This window comes from Pelecanus crispus, chromosome 16, assembly GCF_030463565.1.
Source record: "Pelecanus crispus isolate bPelCri1 chromosome 16, bPelCri1.pri, whole genome shotgun sequence".
Lineage (NCBI taxonomy): Eukaryota > Metazoa > Chordata > Aves > Pelecaniformes > Pelecanidae > Pelecanus > Pelecanus crispus.
Genome location: NC_134658.1, coordinates 5,892,265 through 5,909,931, shown reverse-complemented (window position 1 = coordinate 5,909,931; position 17,667 = coordinate 5,892,265). Strand labels below are relative to the sequence as shown.

At 52.4% G+C, this 17,667-nt stretch overlaps 1 protein-coding gene across 2 annotated transcripts; it reads left to right on the top strand.

Annotated features, from left to right (window-relative positions):
- Window positions 1–431: 431 nt before the first annotated feature.
- Window positions 432–16,769, top strand: SELENON (selenoprotein N). 2 transcript variants are annotated; one of them, XM_075721863.1, is made up of 12 exons: window positions 432–539; window positions 5,630–5,747; window positions 6,571–6,701; window positions 7,190–7,402; window positions 8,279–8,403; window positions 9,226–9,363; window positions 11,029–11,110; window positions 12,062–12,250; window positions 13,315–13,420; window positions 14,288–14,400; window positions 15,101–15,202; window positions 16,410–16,769. In XM_075721863.1, exons 1-12 carry the CDS (start codon window positions 432–434, stop codon window positions 16,578–16,580), a joined length of 1,596 nt encoding a protein of 531 aa, XP_075577978.1. In that variant the 3' UTR covers window positions 16,581–16,769. The 2 variants fall into 2 exon arrangements, with proteins under 2 accessions (XP_075577978.1, XP_075577977.1); XM_075721862.1 differs by having other exon boundaries at window positions 5,630–5,802; window positions 6,569–6,701.
- Window positions 16,770–17,667: the final 898 nt, after the last annotated feature.

The following is a 17,667-nucleotide window of genomic DNA, read 5'->3' as shown; positions in this document are numbered from 1 at the left end:
TCTTTTTGGGGAAATGCTGGATTAAGGAACAAAGGCGGCTTTGGAAACTCGGGGGGGGGGGGGGGGGGGGGGAGACGCGCCAGTCTCCCATCGATAATTAAAAGCAAAAACCATGGAAAGCGAGGAGATTGCTGAAGAGGAGGGCGATTAAGCTCCTCCAAGAGTCCTTGCAGCGGAGAAATTTAAGGCCCAAAAGTGGGGTTTTTTCGGCCGGACTCTAGGAAGGTCTCTACGGGGGCCGGAGGAGGGGGAGAGGGGCCGGACGGGGGCCTCGGCCCCCGTCCGGCCCCTCTCCCCCTCCTCCGGCCCCCGCGGGGAGGACTCAGGCCCCCGCCCGGCCCCGGCCCCTCCTCGCCCGGCTCTGCCCGCCTGACGCCTCCCCCGGCCGGCGCGGCCATGGCGGCGGGGCGGTGGCGCTGAGCGAGGCGGGTATGGCGGGTCCCGGCGCGGCCCCTCCGCGCCTGGCTCTGGTTCTCGCCGCTTTGGCAGCCATAGTGGCCGTTAAATACTACCGGGACGCTGAGGTAGCCCGGCAGCAGGTAACGGGAAGGGCGAGAGGTGGCGGGGGAGGAGGAGGAGATGGCGGGGGGACGGGGACGGTCCTGAGGCTGCGCTGCCCCTCACGGAGGGGAGGGAGGGATGAAATGGCGGGCGGGACGCCATCGCGCCGCCGGGGCTGAGGGGACCGCGGGCTTTGAGGTGGTCACCGCGGTTGAGGTGGCTGTTGCCGGGCTGAGGGGACCGCCAAGCAGCGGTGGCCACTGGGGTTGAGGTGGCCACCACTGGGCTAAGGGGACCACCAGGCATCGGTGGCCATCAGGGGGGCACTGGGGTTGAGGTGGCCGTGGGGCTTGAGGTGGCCACTGGGGTTGAGGTAACTGCAGGCATTGGTGGCCACTGGGGTTGAGGTGGCCATCAGGGCTGAGGTGGCCACTACTGGGCTAAGGGGGCCACCAGGCATCAGTGGCTGTCAGGGTTGAGGTGGGCACTGGGGTTGAGGTGGCCATTGGGGTTGAGGTAACCACCAGGCATCGGTGGCCACTGGGGTTGAGGTGGCTGCTGCTGGGCTGAGGGGACTGCCACACATCAGTGGCCACTGGGGTTGAAGTGGCCACTGCTAGGCTAAGGGGAGCACCAGGTGTTAGTGGCCACCAGGGTTGAGGTGGCCGTGGCCAGGCTGAGGTGACCGTCAGGCAGCGGTGGCCACAGGGGTTGAGGTGGCCACTAGGGTTGAAGTGACTCCCTGGCGTCAGTGGCTACGAGAGTTGAGGTGGCTATCAGGCATCAGTAGCCACTGGGGGTGAGGTGGCTGCTGCTGGGCTGAGGTGACCACCAGGCATTGGTGGCCACCAGGCTTGAGGGGATCACCAGGCATTGGTGGCCACAGGGTTTGAGGTGGCCACTGCTGGGCTGAGGGGGCCACCACACATAGGTGGCCACTGGGGTTGAGGTGTCTGTGCCTGGGCTGAGGTGATCGCCACGCATTAGTGGCCACTGGAGTTGAGGTGGCCACCAGACCCGAGGTAGATGCTGCTGGGCTGAGATGACCACCACACATCGGTGGCTACTCGGCTGTCACCAGGCCAAGGGGACCACAGAGCTGTGGTGGCTGCCACTGGGTTGTGGTGGCCACGGGGCATTGGTGGCTGAAGTCTTGAGGTGGCTGCTGGGATTGAGGTAGCCACTGCTGGGCTGTGGTGACTGCAAAGCCGTGGTAGTCACCAGCTAGGCTGTGGGGACAACCAGGTATCAGCAGCCATGGAGCTTGAGGTGGCCACCACCAGGCCATGGTGGCCACCAGCAGGCTGAGGTGACCGTTGAGCTGTGGTCCTCATCGCACGCCAGCAGCTATGAGCTTGAGGTAGCCGCTGCCAGGCTGGGGTTTTGTAGAGCTGTGGTGGCCACCGGGCTTGAAGTGGCCACAGGGATTGCGGTGGCCACCACCAGGCTGAACCAACCGCCCAGCTGTGGTGACTTTGCAGCCAGCCGCTCCCGCCAGAAGATGGAGGGAGAGCGGGAGCACCAGACCCCAGCCCTGCTCTTGGCGTAACGCTTCGCAGCTCCTGGCGATGTGGCCTCTGAAGGGGTCTTTCCTTCCTGCTTTATTCCCTGGAAAAAAAGGCCCAAAACTCTCAGATGTTCATGGATTTTTTTTGTATCAGAAATGCAGGTCTTGTGTGCCCTGAGTGACTCTGACCGTAGAAGCGGCAAAAGAATGGAGGATGTGAGCTGAAAAACAGGAAGGGGTTTTTTAGGGGTTTTGTTGTGGGGTTTTTTTTCTTTTAAATTAGGCTGATTGATATTGTTTTGGATTGTAATCCGTATAATTCAAGTGACTGCTGCGTGCTTTGGAGGGAGCATACCTTTGTTAAAGATCGTACTCCCCCGGCTCTTCGCTTCGGCGTGCGTCTTTGAACGTCTAAAAAGGTTTGCGGAAAAGAGCGGATATTTCTGTAGTAAAAAGACAAGTGTTTTTAAAGGATGCCTCTTTTCTTTGTCTCTTCTTGCATTGCAAAAAGGGAAAAATGGCTCAGAGGAGTTAATTAGAAGAATTCTTCTGATAGGGACAGAAGGGTCAGGACGGTCCTTCACAGGCTGGCGGAGAGGACCTCAGCCCTGCCTGACAAAAAGCCAGATTTTCTGGAAGTTTTGTTTTTCCTAGAGGACAGGCAAACAGCTCTGACTGGGCACCGCTGGAGAGGAGAACGAAACGTGAACAGCCCAAGGTTTTTATTTTTCCTTCATCTTGCTTAAAACATATGTCTTGTCTCTTTCTATGGAAATGTTTATTTAGCTAAACAACCCACAAGCAGGTGGGAGAAGAAAACTCTTTGTGAAAACCACAACTCTCCTCCTCTACAAAAAGACTGAAAAAGCTCAGTCTTACTCCTCTGGCACAAACAGGGAAACTTTTTATTTCTTATAATCCCAGATTAGAAAGAAAAAAGGAAAAAAAAAACCACAAGCTCTGGAGAGCTTTCTTTAACATGAATGTTATCAGAAAGCAAAAGGCCAAGCCCTGACATCTCTCTCCCCTTTTAAACATAATTTTTATCATCCCTTTTGACTGAGCGCAGCAGGACTGGTGCGTGCTCTGCGGAAGTCTTTGTTCCTCCGTGGCTGGGGTCTTATCTCCGGCCCGGTGCGTCCCTGCGGTCCCGCTGCAGGTGAGGCTGTGCAGAGGGGCTTGCGCCATGCTGCCGCTGAGCTGTCCTGCTTTTGTGAGTGTAGAAATGAACGTTTCCGAAGGGAGCGATCTGTCCTGTGGGGTTGCGCAGAGCTGATGTGCTGTGCCAGTCCTGCCTGGAGCGTGCCGTTGCTGGAGAAGCGGCTGTTTCAGCCGGCTCCGGGGAGGGCAGCGTCGTCTGGAGCAGGCAGGAGCCCGGTACCCATCCTATTAGCAGGGAGGCCGCGTGCAGCCAGCTGCTGACACGCGTGTGAGATGTGTGCATGCATGTCAGTCGCCTGACCGCTAAGCTACTGTATCTCTGGCCCGTTGTGGTTGTAGGAATAACCACCTGATGGTTCTGCAGCTGATGGTTTGTCGTTGCTTAACCTATGTGAAAGCGCAGTCTGAGGGGATGGGAACATGCTCTCGATTTAGATTGATTTTTGGATGCTAACATCCAACACTGGGCACCCGTATTCCCCCCTTCACGTTCTGTCTTAGACGCGGTCAGAGATGGTCTTCGGCATGTGTGGAGTATAACTGGTTCTCTTTCTTCCTTCAGCCCTGTTAAGTAAATGATCATGACTTTTTCCTTAATACTACAGCAGCAGGCGGTCTAACCAACTGAAAATGTTGTCGCTCATTTGCCTCCCATCCCTCGAGGTCCATGTCTGTGAATTGCGAAAAGAAGAGAGACTCTGAAAGATTCATCAGCAGGGAATTGCTGCTGCGCTGTGGAGAGGACTAGGAAATGGACCATCTCTTCAGAGCTCAGTACGCATCCAGGACAGCCTCCTCTGCAGAGGAGGAAGCCATCGTGCGCTCCCTGCACGCTTCCCTGCGCCGTGAGCCGGCTCCCAGACAGCGAGCGATCACACGGGCCCTTACGAGGTTAATGCGTTATGTGCCATGCACAAGCAAGATCTAGAGCCGAGGGGGTACTGAAGCCTGGCCCAAGGCTTCATGACGTGACCCTGGCACCTGGCTGTCAGGGAACGGGGCAGTTGCTCAGGAAAATGTCGTCACCTGTTTACAAGGCCAAGGACATGCATCCCCATTCATTTGGGGAACAAAGGCACAGTTTTGGCCCCAGGAACGTGGACAGTCGGGAGTGGATTGTTGCTGTGCGTAGATAAATAACCATCTTGTTCCTTCCTTCCTTTTTTCATCTCTGTAGTTCCTGTGCGCTCCCCTCCTTGTCTTTCCTCAGCCATGTCTGCGTCCAGATCTCTGGTTCGTATTCCAGGGTCTTTATTTCTGTCTGTCTCAGTCCTGAAACTGCCCTGGAAGGCTCTTAAGTGCTTTTGTTGCTGCAGTTGATGGGAGCAAAGCCTTCCAGGTTGCATTAGTGCTGCTTCAGGCTGGCAGGCAACAGATGGAAAATAAACTAGTTCAGGAGCTCTGGGGATGGTAATGGTGCTGCAGGCAATAGAGAATAAACACAGTTAAACAGCAGAATACAGAGTATTTATCCTCGCAGCTTTAGGCTTTTATGGGGGTGGCAGGGGAAGCTGCCCCAAATGATGGGTCACAGGGGATGTGCTGCAGGCTGGCTGGCAGGGATGTGGCTTGTCTGACTTGCTCTGTCTCTCTCTTCCTCTCACACCAACGTGGAGCTCTCTTGTCCTGCCTACAAGTTGTCCCTTTCCCTTCAGTGCTGAGTGCTGCGGAGTGGAAATGACTAGAAGCATCTAGAGCCTTTCTGGGGGCTGCTCCAAGGGACGCCTTGCCTTTCAGTGGTGTTTTCCACTGGATGTTCTCCGTCTGGACTTGGCAGAGGGAGAAACCGAGGCACAGGGTGGCTGGGATCTTGCAGAAATTTCTGGAGAAGACCATGGGATTTGTGGCTCCTCACTGTATGGCTGAATGGGTAGGCAGCGCTGCCTACGGAGCAAGGGGCCGAAATGCTCCATCCAGTCCTGAGGCTGGGGACCTGGAGGGGAACCTGAGCAGCAGTTGCGCACCGTAACGCTGGCACGGATCTCAGCACGGGTGTAGGCTAAGTTGCTTTCTGCAGAGTTACAAGGGCTCAGTTCATTTCCTTTGTGTTTTTGTAATGTGGATAGTCATGTATTTGACCGCCTTTGTTTCACTGCGCATCAGTTAATTACAGAATTCACGGTCTCCAGGTGCTCTGAATATCTGCCGGTTTAGGACTAACTATCTGGAAAAAGTTGGAAATTTTTCTGATGAAAGACTCTGAGGCCGACTCTGAGCAAATGATTCAGTTTGAATTACTCAGCCAGATGTAGTTTTAATATGCTCATGCCAACAGTTCCTGGACACCGATCCCTATTGTAAATAGCACAAAATCCTGCCAAGGGGCGTTAATCTTTCAATTTGATGGCTGTGTTTGTGTGCTGGAAAGAATGCAAATTAACTCTGAAGCTGAGAGGGGCCGGAGTGCGTTTCTGCAAGAGGTTGGAATGAAATCTCACTTGCCTCTTCTTCCCCAACTAGGAGCTGGCACTGAAGTCTTTGGGAAGCGAGGGGCTGTTTCTCTTTTCTTCTCTGGACACAAATAATGATCTGTACCTCAGTCCGGAAGAGTTCAAGCCGATAGCTGAGAAGCTGACGGGTAGGTATCTGTCTACCTCGCAGAGCTCTCTCTGCCAGACCGAGCAAAAGCCAAAGATAACGCACTCAACAGTTTTTATTCACGTCTTATTTTTTAATGGGTGCTGGTTTGGGTCTTATTTACGTGAAGAGAGGCTGCTAAGCTTTGCGTGTTTTTGAAAAGGCTGAAGCACTAGACATCACTTTCACAAAGTAGAGTTTTTATAAGACTGAAGATCGCATTGCTGGACTAGCAAAGGACGTAAGTTACTTTGTCTGGAGCTTAAAGGGGATTTGGGATAGGCGAATGCAACAAATACAGCTCAGCCCAGGCTAGGCCAAAACTATTACGGAGTCGCAGCGTTCCAGTCGTACGCTCCTCCGGCCATAGCAGTCTCTCTCGGATAGCAATTGTGAGAGATCGTGTTTGGAGACCGTATCAGCGTGTGGCAAATGTCTCTTGCTGGTGCCAAGCAGGAAGAAGTGTGGTGATAATAATGCATGGGAGAGCTTACAGTACAGTCAAAATACAGACAATTGTTTGCTGGTGCTGTAGTGAATTGGCCAAAGCACGTGTTCTGATCCCTCCTAGGTGAAATGAGGCAGCTTAGCTGAGCCATGGGGTTTAGAGGGTCCTCCACTAAAAGGAGGGCTCCCCTTTTAATTCATGCAGCCGAAGCTGGTCTCTGGGGCAGGTCTGAGTTCTGCCACTGCATAGAGTGTAGCGACAGCTGGGAAACTCCCAGTGCTCCTGGATTTGCCAGGATAAATGTGTAATCGCTTCACAATTGCTTAAAAGGGGAGGGAGGGGAAACAGCTGCTTAAGTTCCTGTCCTTTTGTCTAGGGGTTGCTCCCACCTCAGAATTTGAAGAGGAGGAGACGCCTGATCCAAGCGGGGAGACGTTGTCCATTGTGGCTAAATTCCAGCCTTTGGTCATGGAAACGATGACGAAGAGCAAAGATGGTTTCTTGGGAGTAGGTATCATGCAGGATGCGTATGGCCAGAAATTCTGGTATGAAGACATCCAATGGGCTGGTAGCATCACCAGGAGTAAGTGCTGGCGCATTAGGAGGGGGAGATGATCTTGCTCAAGCCCGTGGGATTTGCTTTGACGAGCAAGCTCGCTGCTTTCTGCAGCGTTTCGTTGTTTTCAGTGCACTCAGCAGCACTGTGCCCCAATTAATACGCCCTTCCTGGGAAGCTTGAAGCAGACGTTAGAGATGGCTCTCCTGGAGCTAAGTCCAAAAGCAGTGGTGTTATGTGGCATGTTCCCCTCTCTCCCATTTCCTATTACTCACATAATTGGAGGTTGACAGAACTATTTGGTGGTGTTTGGAGCGGTAGGATGAATTTAAAATGTCATACTTTTTTTTCCCCTTCTTCAAAGCCCACTTACACCCATCAGCACTACTGCACATTTGAAGAGTCCTGTCTAGGCTCTGATAGTGTCTTTTGTTCACAGATTTCTCATGTCGCTCTGTCCGGGCTGAGGAATTGGACTGCTCCGGCAGCCCCTATGAGCGTGATGCTTGCCAGACAGTTTAAAGCCTTTCTTCCTCCAAAGAATAAACTGGATCTTGGGGATCCGTGGTGGATAATTCCTAGCGAATTGAACATCTTCACTGGGTATCTCTCCAACAACAGATTTTACCCTCCACCTCCCAAGGGCAAAGAGGTGAGATACGAAACTCAATTTCTATATACCTGAGAGGTGGTTTGCATAAGTGTTCTGCCTTATAGCTCAGGTGAATCGCAGGAGTCCCTAGAGCGGACAAGGCTGTTGCATTATGTCTCCCTGGACTTTCTACAGGAGCAAAAAGGCTGCAGCCTACACCCAGAGTACCGTCTCCTAAATTGGAGATAAAACTGAGAGCAGGCAAAAGCGCTGGGTGTCTGTCATGGCCAGATGAGGCTGACTTGAGTAACTTCATCTTGCTTCATTTAAGTGTTTGGGTTTTTAGGTTAGTCTTTCCCGGGCAGGGAGGGGAGAGGGTTGTTCAGAAAGCACTTCTATGAAGAGATCGTGCCTTGTGGAACAGTTGCTGAGTGCCGTCCCAGAGGTGAGCATTTCACTGACAAGTGAAAGGATGTGTGTACATAGTTTGTAAAGCCAGGCGTGTATATCGCTGTTCCCCGGGGTACCCGGGTAGGTGTTAGTGATCACATAGTTGATATACCTTCGCAGCCTGGTGTGTTTATTGATTGTATACCCACTCTTTCAAAGTCTTAAGTAGTATTGATGGAGGCAAGTAGTATTGATGGAGGCAGCCTCGTAGATCAGTTTACCGTACTCAAGACATTCAAGCGATTGGGATGATGGAAACTTGCAAACAATGGGAACAGCATAAAAAGTGTGGAAGATGGATTTATTTTTAAAAGCAGTCTCTTGCTTTATCTCCTTGTTTTGTGATTAGGTAGGTCTCTGAGCTAATTTTTAAGTCACAGCGATTCTCTTGTCTTTCTGATCTGGTGGAGAGTTACTTTGGAGCTGCAGCTGACCTGCTGTGGAGGAGGTGTTCTCATTTTTGCTCTCTTAAAATTCTTTCTCTAGATCATAATCCACAGGCTTTTGAGCATGTTCCACCCACGCCCCTTCGTAAAAACCCGCTTTGCTCCCCAAGGAGCTGTGGCCTGCATCCAAGCCATCAGCACCTTCTACTACACCATAGCGTTCAGGTAAGGCCACAGGTCCGGGGTGTTAGAGGAGGGTTTGGGAGCAGTCCTGAATTTGTTCCGTATCTCAGAGGAGGGGAGAAGGCTGCTGTGAGCCCGTGGCAGAGAGTGTGCATGTCATTGCATGTGCAGTCATGTTCCCAAGCAAGACCAGATGTCCTGGCTGGGAGGGAGGCGAAGCAGTGCGAGGAAGAGGGTGGTTCACAGCCAGCTCTGGCCCGTGTGTGATGCTTTGCTGACTCCCGAAGAGGGCACCCGTGCTCCCAGTGTCGCTGGGGCCCTGGTGAGGCAGGGACTGTTGCCCAGATCCAGGACAGCAGCCTTCCTCCATCACCCTTGGTTTGGAACCATCCCTGGCTGAAAGGGGAGAGTCTGATTAGCAAGGAATTTGTTAGATTTTGTTTAATCAGGGAGTGGAGTGCCTTTCCAAGGGGGAGGGTCTGGGGAATTGTTCTCTTGTTTTACTGGGAGTGTTTGTTACAGACAGCTTTGATTTGCCTGATCAAGCTGGAAGGGAGGCTGAAGGGGTCTTAGTCTGTTCTTGTGTTTGAAGGAATGATACTGTAATTCATCCTTCCTGGATGGACACTTACTGCCCAGTTCCAAAAGGCATTGATACTGGAGATGATCCTGACCCAGGGGATCTGCTCCAGTCTTTTACCCTCTTCATCATGTGACATGAAAAGCTTTTTGAACTGAACCTCTGCCCCAGTTTAGCTTCATAATTTCTGGTGCCTGGAGATAGCTTCTCCCTGCTGTCATCTGCAGTGCTTGATCTGTTCTTGCCTCCCGGCGCTGCAGCTGATGGCTCCTTTCTCGTTTCAGGATCCACGCTGAGTTCCAGCTGAACGAGCCACCAGATTTCCCCTTCTGGTTTTCCCCAGGCCAGTTCACAGGTCACATCGTTCTTTCCAAGGATTCTTCCCATGTCCGAGAGTTTAAGCTCTTCGTCCCTAACAACAGGTACAGCTGTTTCGCTCTCTTCCTGGGTGCTGAACAGACCTGAGGATTGTTATAAATGAGGCGCTGTGGAACCCAGGGGCTCTGGGATCCTGTCCTGTGCAGGAGTGGGGGCTGGGGGCAGGGAGGCTGGTGGGCTCTTTTTTTATGAAGATGTAAGTGCGGTGACAGCTCTGTCCCTTGCAGTATGAGGGCATCCTGGCCCGTGCAGGGAAGGCAGATCTGCAGACTGAGCTTTGGGCAGGCTAGTTCTGCTGTTTGCTTATCTGTTTTCCCCACACATCCTTCTCTGCCAGCGGTCATCACAGTCATCATGTCCTCAATTCTCTAGATACAGTTGCTCCCTAAACTGGTTCTGATGCAATTTTTCGGGAATAGCTCTGTTTATCAATGGGTCTGGGGGGCATCTGGCTTGGAAGAGGCAGGGAAGGACAAGGGCAGAGGAGGGACAGGGGAGAAGCAGGGCAGAGGTTGCTGGGGACATGGAGCATGGGGTTGGGGACGGATGTCCTTGCACAACCTGGCTGCAGCTGGCACGTGCGTCAACTGAGCGTCCAAGCCTGAGCTGTCCTGTGCCAAACCACTTTAGAGGGAGGTATCTGCAGGCACATGGGAAGATGCACAGGGATGGAAAATTTAAATTGTCCTGAGGTTGCCCTAGAGACAGGCATCAGCTTCTTCGTTAGTAGCACTGCTGCAAGCACTGCTCCCCTTGACCTGTTCCAGCAGTCCCTGGCTGTGGCAGGGACTCTTGCAGATGTCAGATACCTGTTGCAAGCTGTAGAAGGCTCCTCGGGTGTCTGTGATGGATGAGCTCATGCTTTTCAGCCAAGTCCCTGGAAAATCTGAGTGAATTGAGCTCTGCAGTTGCCTGTAAAACTGGCAAATGCATTTCTACTAGTCACTGAGGATCCCTGACCCGTTTCAGAGTCTGATTCACTCACCAGTAACTGTCCCTTGGTACTTGGAGGATGGGGAGAGACGGGCAGGGTGTGGAGAAGCAGCCCCTGGCAATCCCAGTGCCTGGCTCAAAGCACGGAAGTTCATCAAAGCCTGATGCTCTTGCTTCAACATATTTTTTGCTTGGTGTTTCACAGGTTAAGGTTTTGCATGCATAGCTTCACACTAGCTTGTTCCTGATCTCTGGCAAGCAGCTGGAAGCGTTTCAGGGGAAAGAAGCTTCAAATCTCTTTGCCCATGACGGCTGGAGTGAAAATTCTATTATAACATTACCCTGGTGACTCAATCCCTACGGCTCTTGTCAGCACATTTGTGACAGCAAGCAGACACTTACGGCTCTGCCAGCAAGTCCTTACAAAAGCCTTTTGCTTCCCAAAAGCACTTTTAAAAGTTCAGCAGAATCAGAATGTGCAAGTTAAGTCCTGGGAAGGAAGGGGGAGCAAAGACACCCCTCTCCCTTACTTTGATGGTACTCAAGGGTGTGAGTGCCTTTGCCCACAGTGTTGGGTGGGCGCCTGGGCCCTGCTCCAGCAGCGATCTGGTGTTGCTGGTCTTGTGCAGGGAACACGGTGATCTCCAAGGAGCCAGAGGCTCTGGGCTTTAGTGCTGACCCTGCAAGAGGAGCACTGGATGTTCTCATTTGTTTGGGGTTTCCCCTACACAGCTTTAGCCTTGGATGACTTTGAACGTATCGGGTTCACCTTGCAGGTCTCTGAACGTTGATATGGAGTGGCTGTATGGGGCGAGCGAAAGCAGCAACATGGAAGTGGATATCGGTTACCTGCCTCAGGTCTGTAGTCACTCTCAGTCCTCTGTGTCCGTGCAGCATCTCAGCAGGGTTTTATGCTGCCATGATAACCTTAGGGATAACCTCAGTTAGCCCTGTTCTTTAGAGCTTTCTCTTGAACATTTCAATATAACAATATAATCTCTGTTGATCTGTGTACGTCCTTTGCAGCTGTGTGGCTCCCTGTTGCCTGTTCTTGTGATATTTTATTGTTTCCCTCTGTCTGGGTTGAATCCTAAGCTCCTGGAGCTGTGTGACTTTTTCCATTTTTAAAAAGTTGTCTGATAGGTAGGGCGGAAGATTAGGAGCTGAACCCAGGCCCTGAGCCCAGAGGGGTGTATTTAGAAACTGCGTGAGGTTATTCCTCTATTTTGTGGTAATCCCAGCTCTTGGGACAGGAAACATAAGTCAGGATTTCGAATGCCTGAATTTAACAGTCCCATTTTCTCCTAAACTAGATCCACAATTCTTTTTAATTGCCAAAAGTCAGGAAAAGAGACTTAGAAAATAATTTCAGATGTACCAGCACACTGAACTGCAGGAAGCTCCTGAACAGCTTTCCCTGTTGCACCCTCTTGCGGCTAGCCACGGGCTGTGCCAGGGCTCTGCCGGTGATACGAGCAAGACCTTCAAACTAGCCCTGCAGGTCCCAAGGATTTTAAGGATCTGGGGTCCCACAGTCAGAAATCTCCACTGGGAAGGTGGGAACATGGAGTGAACAGGTCTCATGCATTTCCAATCTAGCGAGCACAGTCAGACAATAATGGAAGGAAATGAAGTTGTGTTCCTGCTATTCCCTAACAAAACAAGTCTGCAACTGGTAAAGACAACAGATCAAGCTGTATCTTCACTAGAAGCTGCACAGTCTTATTTTGCAGCTTTATCCTGTCCTGGAGTACAGAAAAAACAGGAGTGGGATGTCTGCAATGTCTAACTCCGCCTGTTCTCCTGCAGATGGAGCTGGAATCGACAGGGCCTTCAATCCCCTCTGTGATCCATGATGAGAACGGAAATGTGATTGACAGCAGGGATCCCTCAGGGGAGCCCATTCAGTTTGTGTTCGAAGAGATAACCTGGCAGCAGCAAATCCCCTGGGAAGAGGCAGCTCAGAAGCTGGAAGTGGCCATGTATCCATTTAAGAAGGTGAGGAAGGGGCCGGGCTCTTCCTTGGCACGTTTATTTGGGGCAGGTCATCTTCACTGAGGTGTCCAGTCACCTCGAGGACCAGCAGAAACCAGAGGCCACAACCTGATCAGCATTCAGAGTAGTGTGAAGGTCTCCCAGCTCAGCGTGTGCCTCCCAGGCACTGCGTGTGTGGCTCGATGGGCTTCCAGTTTCCAGATGAGGGAGTAAAGGCCATTTGGGGTCGCGCAGCAGCACAGGCAGGAGCAAAGCCTGGATGTCATGTGTCCCAGGCTTGTAAATGTAGGCTCATCCTTCCTTCCTCTTATCAGTAGCTGCCGACGCGATTTCTGACTGAAGCAGGTAATCGCGCTGCTTACAAATGGTTTTCCTCTGGCGTTACTTTTGCATCGTTCAGCTACCTTTGGACCAAGCTTTCCTTATCAGCAGAAAACACACAATCCGCCTGTGCCTCTGCATCCCCCAGCGAGGCACAAATTTATAGCATTGGGTGACCCAAACTATATAACATGCCAGTAGCCTGGGGAGCAGATGGCTACTGCCTGTCACTGCTTGCTTGGCTGAAGGGACACGTTTCAGTGGCTGCCTCTTTGTGCCTGAGCTTACAAATGTCCCTTTGAGCTGCCAAGATGTTAATAAAGTTCTCTTCATTTGAGCGATTGGAACAATCTGCGCAGGGTCCCTCACAGCCAGTTTTTAGGCCGTTTCAGTGAGGTTTTGTAATAAATATCTCGAGGCCAGATTTCCCAGGCTGCTGAGGTGCGTTTGCAGACAGCCTGCCCGCAGTTGTGCAGGTGCTTTCTGCAGCATGTAAAGATGGGGCTCTGCAGGTGCCGGTAACAGCCCACTTGCTGTGAGGGGCTCGCTACAATCTCACCGGGAGATGAAGTTGTCCCTGGGGAAAGCACCACAGTTGTCATTTGCTTTAATCTGCAGGATCTACTGCAGATAAAACTCTCTGTGTGTCACCTATGGGATGTGGCAGGTCTGGTTCCTTCAGACGCGGCTCATATTTGAGATGGGCTGTTCTGTGTCTATTTCTCAAGCAGTCTCTCTGCCTCCAGGTCTCCTATCTTCCCTTCACACAAGCTTTTGAGAGAGCAAAAGCAGAAAAGAAGCTGGTGCACTCGATCCTGCTGTGGGGTGCCCTGGACGACCAGTCCTGCTGAGGTGAGGACATTCCCAGCGTGGCTAGAGGAATGATGTGCCTAGTTCAGGCTCTGAGAAGAGCTGGGGGTCAGGGAGCTGGTCACGAGCCAGCAGTAAATGTTGTGTTACTCCTTTTGGCATCGCTCATGCTGAATAGAAAAGGGCTGGAAGTGGGGAATTACTGATCAGAGCTTAGGTCCCCAGTGGCAGGATCAGATCTAGTTGAGGCAAGCCCTAGACCTACTTGCTAATTCGAGTGCCTTTGTCGAGGTGGAGGCATGGGTCTGGTCTTTCTCTTTTCTCTTCCCCTCAGTCTGCTGGGGCAGAGGCAGCATTTGAAGGGTGAAAGGGACGCTGCTCCCTGCTTTGTCCCTGACACCTGCATAGGAGAAGCCAGAGCCAGATGTGGGCTTGGGATTGTCCTGATGCTGTTTCCTCCCCCCAGCACCTAAGAACTTGCATGCCACGTTGAACAGCAGTGATGGGTGGGAGAGGGGCAGATATCTGTAGTCCTCTCTGCCCTTAAAATCTCTCCAGCATGTATGGGCTCTGCTCGGCATGAACAGCAAGGGGCACTCAGGGTGGATCCGCGGGGCCTGATCCTTTCCTAAATGCACCGCACCAGTCAGCCTCTGTGGCAAGCTTGTCCTGTTCCTTCTGTGGCCTTGGAAGTGGCTGGGGTTTGCTCTGGTGAGTCTTCTCTACCAGCAGCACACACAGGAAACAATAAGCTGTGGAAAACTTCCAACGAAGGAGAAAAAAGACAATGGGCTGGGCCGGGGGGAGCCCAAGCCAGCTGCCCCAGCAACCGGAGCGGTGGCATCAAACATAGCAACAGTCAGCTCGGGAAACACAGCAAACCACCGTCTGCCTCTCTTCCTGTGCCAGGTTCGGGGCGAACTCTCCGGGAGACCGTCCTGGAAAGTTCGCCCATCCTCGCCCTGCTGAACGAGAGCTTCATTAGCAGCTGGTCACTGGTGAAGGAGCTGGAAGAGCTGCAGGTGAGTGCCGCAGCCACATCTGCTGCCTTTGCGTTTGGCGCTGGTGAACGCAGACGTTGCTTGGCTCAGAGGTGCCAGTGGGAGGGGGAGCTCACACCTGCGCCAGTGGGGGATTTCGGTTCCAAGCCCTCCGTGTCCTAGCGATTGCAGGGGCCAAGCAAACACTGGATGGAGGCAAGCTAAGAAAATGGTACAATGACCCCCTTCGCTCTGTCACGGTGCCAATTTTAAAAGCCAAACCAGATGCTTCACTGTGAGATAGCCCTGCCCAAGGCCATTTGTGCCATCAACAAATTGACTTCTCTGTAACCCAGGGAGCAAGCAAATACTGTCTGAACCTTGAGTCTCCTGATTGCACTTTTCCCCACTTACGAGTTTGTCTCTGAGCCTGTGCTGTCAGCTGGGGTCAGTCACAGAGCTGGAGACTCTGGGAAAAGCTGGGATCACATTGTTGGTGTGCCTGGGAACTGCCAGTGATGGGGTGATTTTATTGTTTGGAGAGAAAATCTACAGCTGAAACGTGAGAGGGAGACTGACTGAAAAAAAATAGTAAAGCAGATCATGAGAATGGAGCCAGTTACCACCACGCTACAAAGCAGCTCTTCAGTCCCTCCCTTCCTCCTGTGTTCGGTGTACTCCTCCTGCGCCATTCTGCTAGTTTTGGTGCATGCAAACATGTTTCTTTCGGGTCTCCTTACAGACCAACAGAGAGAATGAGTTCTACAGCAAGCTGGCTGACCTGCACCTGGAGAAATACAACTTCCCCGTGGAGATGATCATCTGCCTCCCCAACGGCACGGTGGTACGTTCCTTACCCCTTAGCTAGGCTTGGCTCTTCCCATTAGAACGTGGTCTCTTCAGGGTCATCCGCAGATCCTGAAGCGAGTGTCCGCTCCCCCAGTCTCTCCCTGGCTCCTCGAGCCTTTGTGGGGCTGTTGTCCCTCACAGTGCCACGCTCTCAGGGATGCTGTGGCAGGCAGACAGCAGCTCTACCAAGAAATCTGAAACAAATGTCTTTTTATTCAGAGACAGAACAGCAGCAGCTCTGGGCGGGGCGGGGTGAACAATCAGACTTGAACCAACTGTCTGCCTGTGATTCCTCATTGTCCCTGGTTGGAGTCAATGACCTTTGGGAAGCCATCGTAGCTTGTTTCCTGCACCCCTTGTCCCTTGTGCCCATGCTTTGGAGAAAATCTCTCCTTATGAGCACCTTTTAGCACATTTATCTTTCTCTTGATTTCCCGAGTTTGTCGCAGCAGATCAGCCATTAGCAAGTCCACACGCTTCGGCTCTGCTGTGCTCCCCAGCAGCCCCCCTGCCTTGGATCTGAAGAACGACAACGGTTCCTGACACTTGACAGTGCGGTGCTTTGCTTTGTGTCAGCAGCCAGGCTGTCTGGAGTGGAGGATCCTGCCAGGGCTAATCTGATTGTGCCCCACACTTGCCAGATATTAGCTAGTAACACGCGCGGTGACTCCTTGCTGTCTCTTCAGTGGCTCCCCTCCAGCTGAGGCTGTGGGCTGGCGAGCGGCCTCAGCCTAGCCTGTCGAGGTTGCCGTGTTCAGTGGCCACGTGGCCCCCTTTCCCACCTCCGTGGGGGAGCAGAAAGCCCGGAGGCGTTTGGAGCTCAGGTGCTGGTTTTGCAGCTACGCTGGGCCGAGAGCACGCACTGCAGCGGTCAGTGTGGTTGGGCTGCCATCTCCCCAGCCCTTGCTCAGAGCTAGGTTTTATGCCTGTGTGATTTTTCCCAAATCGCCTTCATCTTCTTAACCTAAGTGAGGGGTCAGCACTCTTGGGGGAAGAAACAGACCGTTGTCTTTCAGACATCTTTCTCTGACTGTAAAATGCAAACCTGAATCCCAGATGCTGAGTTAGCATTTGCAAAGTATTAGAGATTCTTTAAGAGTTGTTAGTCTTCTCACCTGTGTCCTGGGCTAGAGGCCGAGGCAGCGGTTGGAGAATTGTTCGGGCCTTTAAAGACTCCTCTCCTCATCTGTTTTCTTTCCCAGGTTCACCATATCAATGCCAACTACTTCCTGGACATTACTTCTATGAAGCCTGAAGATGTTGAAAGTAGCATCTTTAGTTTCTCAAACAATTTTGAAGACCCTTCTACTACAACTTACCTCCAGTTCTTGAAGGAAGGACTGCAAAGAGCAAAACCGTACATGCAGACCTAAAAACAAAGGCACCTGAATGCCCCACAGAGATGGCCAAAGACTTCAGAGATCTATTTTGATTACAGCAATTCCTCCTCATCTTCGTGGCAGATGTTGATGTTAAGATGCAGGCAGTCCCAGGACTGGGGCTTTGCTCTGGGTGTTGGTTTGAGGCTAAGTTTCAAGTGATACCAGTTTACATAACCTGCCCTTTTGAGTTCAGGCAAATTTTTACAGGAGTGAAAATACTTGAATCTATAAACATTCTCGGCGCATACACTTTGGTTTGCCACTTACCCTCATGTTTTTCCAGCTCCTGTTCAGACTCTGTGGTGAAACTCGTCTAACAGCTATGCCAAGCGTCACCTGGAAAGCCCTGATCTCAAGGACTGGACTGTGTGTTGAATCACGGAGAATAGCGTTGCCGTTACAACCGAACACTCGCAGTGAGCGCCTGTGCCCTGGGGCCAAAGGCGCAGAATCCAGCGCGGGTAGGGAGCTCCTTCCTGGGAGCCGGTGTCCTCCACGCCTCCTCGCCAGTGGCAGCTCTGCACCGTAAGCTGCCGGGCGGCTTGGATGCCAGCTCTTCACAATGGCATTTATTGACAGCAGTGGCATAACGGGACTGTAGCTGGTAATGTGTAGGCATGAAAGGAGGAGGTTTGAACTGGAGGCTCTGGAGTAGCCTCCTCCCAGCACCCTGTGTGACACGGGAGAGCGGCCTCACTTATTCGGGTTCTGGGCATCTGAGGGAGGTGCTGAGGTTGACACAGTGAAATTAGGAATGGAGACGAGGGCATCGGAGGTATGGTGCAGCTCAGAGACGTCAGGCGTGGATTAACTCGGGGGGATTAGGGGCCAGAGTTTGTTGGTTCCACCAGTGCAGCACGTGCGCTCCAGGCTACAGGGCACAGTACGGAGTCGTGCCCCCACCCCATTCAGCCCAGGGCCGCTCCCACCCCACCGGCTTTGAGAGCTGTGTTCTCCCAGTGTCTCCTCATTGCTGGTGAAATGCCCTGTCCTTGTTTGCTTTGAGCTTCCAAGTCACACTGAATGCTGAACCATGGTGAAGTTCCCTTTGGGAACGGGAGGTTCAGCGTTGCCCTGA